The 10,612-nt window shown below is 29.6% G+C and overlaps 1 protein-coding gene across 6 annotated transcripts in view; it reads right to left on the bottom strand.

The window, feature by feature from the left end:
• The window catches only part of LOC117166975 (segmentation protein cap'n'collar), a 306,553-nt gene that overhangs the window by 45,588 nt on the left and 250,353 nt on the right, over nt 1–10,612 (bottom strand). For 5 of the 6 annotated variants that reach the window (XM_033351483.1, XM_033351481.1, XM_033351484.1 and 2 more), the window contains exons 6-7: nt 4,363–4,597; nt 2,169–2,393 (exon numbers count right to left, since the gene is read on the bottom strand). In XM_033351483.1, coding sequence (XP_033207374.1) covers nt 2,169–2,393; nt 4,363–4,597 — 460 coding nt within the window. The remainder of the gene's footprint in view (nt 1–2,168; nt 2,394–4,362; nt 4,598–10,612) is intronic. The other variant, XM_033351482.1, reaches the window with a different exon arrangement.

The following is a 10,612-nucleotide window of genomic DNA, read 5'->3' as shown; positions in this document are numbered from 1 at the left end:
CCGATATTTTATGTATAAAAAAAGTTGGAACGTTAAAAAAATGTCGAGGTTCAGAAAAAAGATAAAATAATTTTCAGGGAAGTTCCTACCAAAATGCAGTACTTAAACGTACTTTATTGTACTCGAATACATTTTTCAAAGTTTTTGACCGTTTTTCCGTTTTTTCCTAAAAATTAAAATATTTTGTTGCAAATTAAATTATTTTGTTAAAAATTGAACTGCGTTGTTAAAAACCAATTTGTTTTGTTTAAAATTCTTTCCTAAAAAATAAAGCAAGTATTTCTTTGAAAATGCAATTGTTTTTGGTTGTGGTTAAATTCTTTGTTGTTTACAAATTCAACAATTTCGTTAAAAATCGAACTATTTTTTGTTTGTTTTTTGTGTAACTGTTTTTAGTTATCTTGAGTTGAAAATTCTACCATTTGGTTGAAAATTTTTTTGAATATTTTGTTAAAAATCAGTAGTTTTTAGACAAAAATTTAAATCTTGAAAATTCGCCATTTTGGATAGAAAATTCATAATTTTATATTGAAAATTCAACCATCTTGAAAAAAATTCAATTATTTGTTATAAAGCGCAATTGCTTTTAACTGAAGTTTTTTTTTTGTTTGAAAATTCAACAATTTGGTTACAAATTGCATTATTTTTTTGAAAATTCGTGCTTCTGAATTGGTAGTCGTAAAATTAATCTCTTTTGGTAGAAATTTCATCTTTTTTGTTGTAATATCAATAAATTTTTATGGAGAATTCATCTTTTTGCGTTAAAGATTTAACTAAATTGATTAAAATTTAACTTAAAGCTCTCTTAATTAAAAATTCAACTACATTTGAAATTATCATTAAAAAAGTGTGCAAGATCATGATAAGATCGTTTAGTTTGCCCTAGTTTACCAAATGCTCTACTCTTGCGCTACTTTTTCATACAAAAATTTCTTATCTTTCTTTCTCAAAAACCAAATTCCTACTTTTTTACGTTTTTTTTTTTATTATTTTGTTGAAAATTGAATTTATTTGTGGATAATTTAACTATTTTGTTGAAAATTCGTCTTATGTTTATTTAAAATATTAAATAAAAAATCATCTTATTGTTGAAAATTAATGTTTGTAGGTTGAAAATTCAATTATTTGGTTAAAAGTTCAACTATTCGGTAGAAAAATAGTTTTTTTGCTTTCAAGTTCAAATATTTAGTAGTAAATGAACCTTTTTGAAAAAAAAAGGTTAAAAATGCAACCGTCATTGGCTGGAGCTCAATATTTTTTGTATGAAAATTTGACTATTTGGTAGATATTTTATATTTGCAGGTAGAAAATTAATGTGTTTTGTTAAAAATTCAACATTTTTTTCCAAATTCAATAATTTTGTTGAAAAATCAAGTTTTTTGTTAAAATGTCACCATTTTTTATTTGAAAAATCAACTATCTCATAAAAAATTCAATTATTTGATCGAGAGTGCAACTGTTTTTGGTTATAAGTTAATTAATTCAATTAAAAATGTAAGTATTTTGTTTCAAATTTAATTATTTTGTTGGAAATTTAATCATTATGTTAAAAATTCATTTTCTGGTCGAAAATTAATATCCTTTTCTTGAAAATTCTGTCATTTGGATTTAAAATTTATCTTTTATGATATAATTCATATTTTTGATTTCGATAAATAATTTTGAATATTTTAATCTCAAATTCTTTCATTCCATTTAAAAAAAGATTCTGTGTTAACAATGTTATAGGATTAAAATGTTAAGCATTGCATTTTTTATGCTCAGGGAAAAGTGAGTGCATTTTGAAAATTAACTTTTTCGGCCACCCTGCAGTACTAAGTTGCACTCCCTAGCTTTTTTTCTGTCGATAGAATCACGTTTTTTGATTTGCCAAACAGTCTCAAGTCTAAACCAAAACGGTTATAGTCTTGAGCTATAAAAAAAATTCTCTGCTCCGCTGGGATTCGAAACCCGGCCTACATGTGCCCGGTCTGGTGCAACTCAATCTCTGACCGGCAATCTGTAGACCCAGGTTCAAATCCCAGCGGATCTAGAGAATTTTTTTTCACAGCTTAAGAATATTTCCATTTTGGCTTAGACTAGTAGATCAAAAACCGTGATTCGATCGAAAAAGAAACTATTTTACCATGCTAGTCGACAGCATAAGATAAAAAATTCAATGTACTCACTATCGTTCATTGACATGTCCATCAGCTGGAGATCTTCGTCTTGGAGAAGGGCAGAAAAGAATCCATCGGTCGTTTGATTGATCGGATCGGAGGTAGGTGTGTGATAATACATCATGTCGTTTGGCTCGGACTTGTAAGTTGCTCCGTTCTCTGTTCCTATTGGTTCGCTACTGTTTGTTAAGTTCATCGATGTAGCCACCGCTGATCCCAGATTTGATGGTCCACCTGTATAAGTGAGCAGTTTAATTCAGATAAGGGAGCTTTTTTTTGAAAAAATAAATTCATGACGAAACAAATCGATCCGCAAAATTCCGAGTGCAGTCGATTTTAGGTCAAAATGATTACACCATTTGCGATTTAAACGATTCAAACTTAAATAATATAAAAATAGGGAAATTTAGAGCTATTTCTAATTTTAATGATTCGAAATTAAACGATTCAAAATCTACGGCCAATTTTCACAATTTTAAATCAAATTTTGTTGACAATCAAAAGGTCAAATTTAAGAATATATTTCAATTTTTTTTTCAACGTGACAATTCGAGAATAGTTGAAACTTGTATCACTGAATTGCTTTTAAAATTAAGTTTGTTTAAAACTGAGATTTTATTAATAAAAGCTTTAAAGATGAACGATTTCGATTTAAACCCTACAACTCTTTTTGTCCTGACTTTTAAGTATTTTGTAATAATATAATATAATAATATACAATAATAAATGTAATAATAATTTTCTTAAACAAATATAATCTCAAATTAATTTAAAAGTATTTTAAATGACCATGCAATTTTAAGCTGGAATTAACTGAAGATGATTTTAAAATTAAATTGTAATTAATTTGTAAAAAAGTTGTAGGTTGACATCCGAATTTTTTTATTATAAATTTAAATTTGTTTGAAAATGTGCAAAAAATCATGTTTTTTAGATTAAGTTTCAGGCGCTCTTTTTTTATAAAAAGTAAAATATATTGAACCTAAAATATCTCAAAGTCGAAGAAAAAATAATACATCCCAACATACCTAAATCACGAAACAATTTTTTGTACAACAAAGCAAAATTGTAACATATTTTTTTGGTTTAAACTGAAGAAATTTCTGGTTTATTATATTGAACTTTTTTCAAAATGTGTGCATATGACTCAATCAGAGAAAAAATCATTTTCGCAAATTTAAAAGAAATTTATTTACCATTTTGTATTATTGTTAATTACTAAAAACTGTATATATCGAAAGTTCGCATTAATTTTTTAACCAATCGGAAATTAAAAAAAATTAATAAAAAAGAGAACAGGAAATATAAATCGATTGCAAAAACATGTTCTTGTTTTATTTATTTTTTAAATTTTAACTCACAAATATTTTTCCCTCGGCCAAAAGGATTCAAATAATCATAAAAAGAATTTAGACAACGAAATGTAACGTATGTTAATTATTTATTTAAAATACAAAATAATATTGCTATAATATAATTAAATTTTTGGAAATGACAAAATTATAAGCTTTTCCATTCGAAACTGCTTTATTTTTTACATATAAAATTATTACATTCAAAACTGACTGTCAAGGATTTTAATATGAAATTATGAAACATTTAATAGCGAAATGGTCCTAAAATTTTAAATATTTGAATGTAAAGCTACAATATTGTGAAATTTAACATTCGAAACCTCCAAAAATTAATCTAAAAATTAATTTACGAAAAATTTGAGTTTCAAGGCCTCAAAGATTAAGCTGTATTAGAATTGTGCATTCAAAACTATAATTTTAAATTAAAATTAAAGAAATTTTAAAGACGATAAATATATTATTAATAAGTACCACATCTTGTAGTATCGAGTGAAATTTAAAACGATTGGATAGATTTTTTTTACTAAAAGATGTGACTAATGTCAAATTAAAAATCACTGTCATTATAGCTGTTCAAAATTGCATAATTTTAATTATTTAATTTATATTGCGATAAATATTGTGAACCTTTGTAGTTTAATTTGTTTAAACACTTTAAAAATTACATATTTTCTAATTGAAAGCTTTCAAAAATTACAAAATGCGCAAATTATAAAAGACGGGAAATCTTCCGGTATAATATGTCGCTCCGGATTTTATCCCGGTGCAAGCCATGCCCGAAGCCGGTCTTTTATCGGGAGTTGAGTGTAGATTTTAATATTAAGATAACAATTGTAAAAATATCTCACCAACGTGGTGGTACGGACTTGTGCCATTGAGATCACCAACTGGAGGTGCCAAAGTAGCGTTATGAAGCAATACATTACGTTGTGCCTCGTAATGACTGTGGCCCATGCCATGTCCTGGATATCCAGGAAGCGCTGGATGCGCAAAATGACTCGCACCATTCGGAAGTGACAGCATTGATGCCAAATCCTGCCATCGTTCTTCCGTGCTCATTGTGCGTACCAAGCCCATGCGACTCTAAAAATAACAAATAAAATATTATAAGAACATGTTTTTAGGTACTCAAATTAACAAAAAATTTAATTTTTAGAAGAGGGCCATCTTCTTTGTTCAAGCTGATGAGTTTGAAACGCGATAACTCGGTCGGCAATAAGGCGTCGGGTTTCATTAGCAACGTGGCCGGTTGTCATCACCGACTGAAACCCAATGCAGACACGCTTGGACACTTTTAGTGATAACTCGGCAACTCGAAAATATTTTTAAAGTTTCATTAACATAAATTAAAGATGAGAGTTCAAAAATTACTTCGTGTAAATTTCAGATTTTTTCACAATTCGAGAAACTCTCGACGATCATCGCTCTCGCGACCGATAACTACGATTGCCGATGAAATCTGACCAGAAACGCTTGGACATTTTTGGCCATATCTTGGGAACCCATGGAAATTTTTCAAGTTTCATTACCTTAAATTAAAGGTAAGAGTTCAAAAATTATGAACTGTAAATTTAAGATGTTTTGTACAACTTTTGTAAGTTAGGAAAGAGTTGAAATAAGTTACAAAATCTGAGAAATTCTCGACGATCACCGCTCTCGCGGCCGATAACGGCGATTGCCGATGAAATCTGATCAGAAACGATTGGACATTTTTGGTATGATCATGACGCCTCTCTTGACCGACAACAGCGATTGCCAACTGAAACCCAATGCAGACACGTTTGGACACTTAATCATTTTTCTTACTTATGTATTTTTTTTTTAATGCGTATTGAGAACTATTCTCAAAAATGATTTAATGTTCAATTGCTCAACGAAAAGTGACTATCGATCATGGATGAAATTTATCAGTGGAATTTATGCTACTTTTTTACGCCCTTCGCGGTGGGGCGGTACAAACAACAATTGATTATCCGTCAATATGGGATGGATTTTGTTCAGCCGTCAAGTGTCACATAGATAGATCCATAGATTTGAAAGATTCACGAGGAGAAGGTGGAACCCCTGCTGATCTCGTAGGTGTCATTGGAAGATACGTGATGGTGAGGAATATTAATAATCGCATCATTTCTTGTCCAGAAAGTAAGACGTGCGTCAATCACACTACCTATTAATTTATTATGACGTTTGTACGAATAAAAAAATGCGAGCAAAGTTATATATCTTCTTAAAGCTTGACACTAAAAATGATTATAGTTGAGCATTTTGTTGTGATAATTCTAAATAGAATACCGTTTCGCCTTTCGACTTTCGTACAGACTTAAGACTCTTTCTATTACTCTCCTCTATTCATCTTCTTTTATTCCTCTTTTTCCCAGTGTTTTCAATAAAAAAAATCCAATTTTATTTGCTTTATCTGGTTGAAAATATAACAATTTAGTTCGAAAGTTATCCCTTCGGTTAAAAATTAAACTGTTTGGTTGAAAATGAATCTGTTATTAAGGATTAAACTATTCTGTTGAATTAAATTATTGTTTATTGACAATTAAAATCTTTTTTGATTGAAATATTAAATATTGCATTTTTGTTGTGAATTCATTTTTTTGGTCAAAAATTTAGCCGTTTTGTTAAACATTCATCCCTTTAGATTAAAAATTCATCTTTCGGTAGAAAAGTTATCTTTTTAATTGAAAAGTCTATTATTTATATTCTTGGTTCAGAATCCACCTCTTTTGGCTGAAATTTTACTTATTTGGTTACAATTTTAATTTTTAAAATTTAATTGTTGACTTGAAACTTCCTAAATTTGTAGAAAATGTTTTTCTTTCTTCACAGAAAAATCTTTCTAAGTAGAAAATTAATCCCTTTTTTATTCGTTGGAAATTGAACTATTTATTAAAAATACAACTTTTTTGTGGAAAATTCATCTTTTTTGGTGGAAATTATAAAATTCTGTTAAAAATTCAACTATTTTGTTGAAATTTCACATTTTGAGGTAGAAAATTCAACTGTTTCATAGAAAATTCGTCTTTTTGGATTAAAAAATTCTACATTTTTATAGAAACATCAAAAATATGGTTAATTTTGGTTCTTTCAGGGCTAAAAAATCTTGTTTGATTGAAAATTCATCTCTTTGGTCAAAAATCCAACTGTTTTCTGTTAAAAGTTAATTCTTTTTGGTTGAAAAGTCTTCTATTATTTTTCTTATTTCAGACTTCAACTTATTTAGTTACAAATTTTATTGTTTGGTCAAAACATTAATTATTTTGTTGAAAATTCAATTAATTTTTATTAGAAAAGCATCCTTTTAGTTTATCAATTCAACACTTTTGCTAAAAATTCGTGTCTTTTTGGTTTGAACGTTCATCTTTGTAGGTTGAAAATTTAACTATTTTGTTAAAAATTTAACTTTTTTGTGTGAAATCCGTCTTTTTACTGGATAGCTTAACTGCTTGGTTAAAATTTACTTTTTTGTTATTGAAAACGCAAGTATTTCGTTGAAAGTTCATCTTTCTTGGTTGAAAATAAATTATTTGGATAATTATTCATCTTTTCGGGCTCAAAAGTACGATTTTTTAAATAAAAAACGCGACTTTTTAGCTTGAAAACTAAAATTTTTGTCAAAAATTCAACTTTTTTTTTTAATTAACTTTTTTTTGAAAATTCAACTGTTTTGTTGAAAACTCGTCATTATGGTTTGAAGATTCAACAATTTTATTGAACATTTTGTTTTTTTGGACTGTTGCTTTCAAAGCAAGGGTTCCGAGATCTTAGCCCTCGCCCTAAGGCGTGATAAAATCAAGGAACAGTGCCGTGAGTTAATCTCCCCAAATTTATCTCGGTGTAGAAAGCATTCTGGACAGAGAAAAAAATTCCTACATTAGATAATGATTAATTAAAAATACCAATATTTGTGTAAAATAATAAATTGGATTTAATGAATATTTAAGGGACTATAAGTTTTACTAAATAAAATTATGAATTATTTTTCTTTTATTTGTGCTCTTAATTAATGATTATCCACTGCAGGTAGGTTTTCCCTGACTTATTTTTCTATATGGATTCAAAAGACGACGCACAGCGTGAACACTGCGAAAGACAGGTGTCGACGTGAATTATCAGTTGTTCCTAGACCCTTGGAAGAAACTATGGAGGCTTAATCTTGGCGTAAATGCGGTAGTTCGTGTACAGACCGTGACAGCCTAATGTTCGTGGCATGGGCTCTAATGCGCCAAGTGCAAGAAGATGAATAGGGAAGCCAGCCAACGTGTGCGAATTCTGGATTGTTGACTGGCTGCATCAATCAGTCCTCGGTGCAATCTGTTGAGCGCGGCCTTTAAAAAATGATTCTTGCTTGTCAGCGCATCTGCCGCGGGCTTTTAGTGTGCGCAAGACCGTGAAACTCAGTCTCAATACGACTTTGTTTCCCTTCAAATGGAACATTCGGTAAACCATTTTAATCCCGAATTATTCATTCATTAAAATCTCTGTGATATTTTTTAAAATGAGGATTTTAGTCTAGGGTTCCCAGGAAAAAGAGTAGATTGGATGGAAAATATTTGAATCGGATAATTTAAGATTGCTGATTGACGCGACCCAGTGAAATCAAGGGGATACACTTTTTTTTTGCTGGTAGAGAAATCGTACCCTGAAAGTGCGGAAGAAAATGCGGATTTATGAACATGAATCGGGATTCATGATAAATATTTCGAGCCACTTTCTCGACTGAGTTGGGACTGATTCATAACCTGTAGCCAGCTACTGCTGGCTGACACTGTAGGCAGTACTCCCCTTCTGTACGGAGCGCTGCACGCACAGTACTCTTTTAGCAAAACTCATCCTGGATCCGATTTGCTCGAAATACAGGACTCAGTTCCTAGTTTTCAAATTCTGCATTTCTCCTACTGTGCAATTCACATTTTGTTTTTTTTCTGCGGAATTGTGGTCTATCGTTTTCTGAATTTTTAAATCGGTCTCATACATTTGATCACTTCAAATTATTTATCTTTTTTTTTATTGGAGCCATCGTAACGACATTTACCGTTTAAGTTTCTCATATTTCAGACAACTCAGCCCTTAAATGTTCCGATTAGAAAAACTGAAAAATAATTCAACGAGATTTATCTGAATTGATTAATTAAATTTGTGTGCCGATTAAGGTGATTAAAATTTGCGTGAATCGGCATTCTTAAATTCTCCTATTCAAATAATTTCCACCAAATCGATTTATTTTCACTGGGTTGTCTAAAATCCGATTTAAAAAATTAGTAAATTAATTCGATTTGCAAATGTTGGCAGGGCAAGAGAGAGTTTAAAAATGGGAACGAGGAAGAGACTCGAATGCTCTTCGGCGGATCTCAAAATGCAATCTTGGACGAACTGTCTGGTGTAGCGAATGAATACTATACGGTGTACGCATTCCTTCGCTACTGGCGCTCTTGATTTATGTACCCAGCGTGTACACCGTATTCGCACATACAATTTCTCGCATACAAGACAGAAGCCCTGTAATCTCTGTCTCTTCTTAGCCGAGATTCTCTCGTGTTCTTAACATTTCTCCTTTCTCCTCCAAGAGCCCGAAAGAGCCTCTTCATTGAGTCGAGGAAATTCTCACTCAGCTTCTTTCTATACGATCTATGTTTCAATTTAATCTACTCTGTACTGTGAATTATTAATTGATTTGTCTATCTCAGACTTTATAGCCCAAAATGCTTTCAAAACAGGGGAAATAGGGTGGTTTTTCATGAAAATAGGATAATAAATTCTGGTAAATTAAATACTTAAAATCCCTAAGACTAATTCAAAATATATTCATTTTTAATAAATTACTACCTAAAAGACGAATTTTGGATAAAAGAGTTAAATTTGTAAGCTAAAAAGTCGAATTCTTGAGAAAACACTTGACTTTCACGCCCAAAAATTTGAATTTTCGACAAAAAAAGTAATTTTAAACAATAAAAATAATTTTAAATCGAACAGTTGCATTTATAACGAGATAATGGAACGTTCAAGCAAAATATACGAATTTTCAACAAAACAGTTGAAATTTCAACCAAATAGTCCATTTTTAAGTCATTAAGATAAATTTGTGAAAATACAGTTGAGTTTTCAACAAGAAAGTTAACTTTGACTGTCAAACAAATAGTTGAACTTTAAAGCAAATGAGCCGAATTTTCAACAAAATAGTTCAATTTTTAACCAAATAGTTAAATTTTTGAGACTATAAGTCGAATTTTTTAGAAAACATTTGAATTATCAATAAAAAAGTTCATTTTCAGCCAAGGAAGATTAATTTCAACCAAAAATGATTACTCTTTTACTATAAAGGATGAATTCCTCTCAATCGAAACAAAAGATATGAGCAAAATATCAGTTGAATTTTTTACCTAGAAAAGTGGAATTTTCAAAAAGTACATACATAAATTATAGTTGAATTTTCAACTTATAATGGGTAATGTTTAAACCAAAACGAGAAGTTTTTTTTAATGCAATGCAATTTTCTATCATAAAATATATCAACCAAAAAAGTTTATTAAAAGTCCAACAGTTGAATTTTTAACTAAAATAATAAATCTTTTTACAAAAATTCAAACATCGTGCAATAGTTGATATTTCAAACAAAGACTATGAATTTTCAATCAAATAGTTGAATGCTCAACTCTTAAGGTTTAATTTTTCACCAAAAAAGGTATAGATAAATTTTTATGTAAAAAAAAAATAATTTTCTGCCAAAAAAGATAAATTGCCAAACGAATACATTAATTTTCAACCAAATTAAGGAATTTCGAAGCCAAAAAGATGAATATTCTACCACAAAAAGTGAATTTACCACTCAAAAGATAAAATTTAAAAAAATACATATTTTTCTACAAAATGGTTAAATTTTGTAATAGATAGTTTAATTTTGAAACAAAATAGTTCAATTTTCAGGTGAGAAGATTAAATTGCTACCAAAAAATGAAAATTAAAAAAAATACAAGAATTTTATCCCAAACGGTACACGGTAAAAAAATTGAGCTGTGACAGGGATATTATTCCTTATTATAGCCAAACATTTAGCTGAAAACGAACGAAGGAATTTAGAAAGATCCCTGGATC

Source organism: Belonocnema kinseyi, chromosome 2 (assembly GCF_010883055.1).
Source record: "Belonocnema kinseyi isolate 2016_QV_RU_SX_M_011 chromosome 2, B_treatae_v1, whole genome shotgun sequence".
Lineage (NCBI taxonomy): Eukaryota > Metazoa > Arthropoda > Insecta > Hymenoptera > Cynipidae > Belonocnema > Belonocnema kinseyi.
The sequence above is the reverse complement of the archived record's forward strand: the minus strand, read 5'-3'. Positions and strand labels throughout refer to the sequence as shown.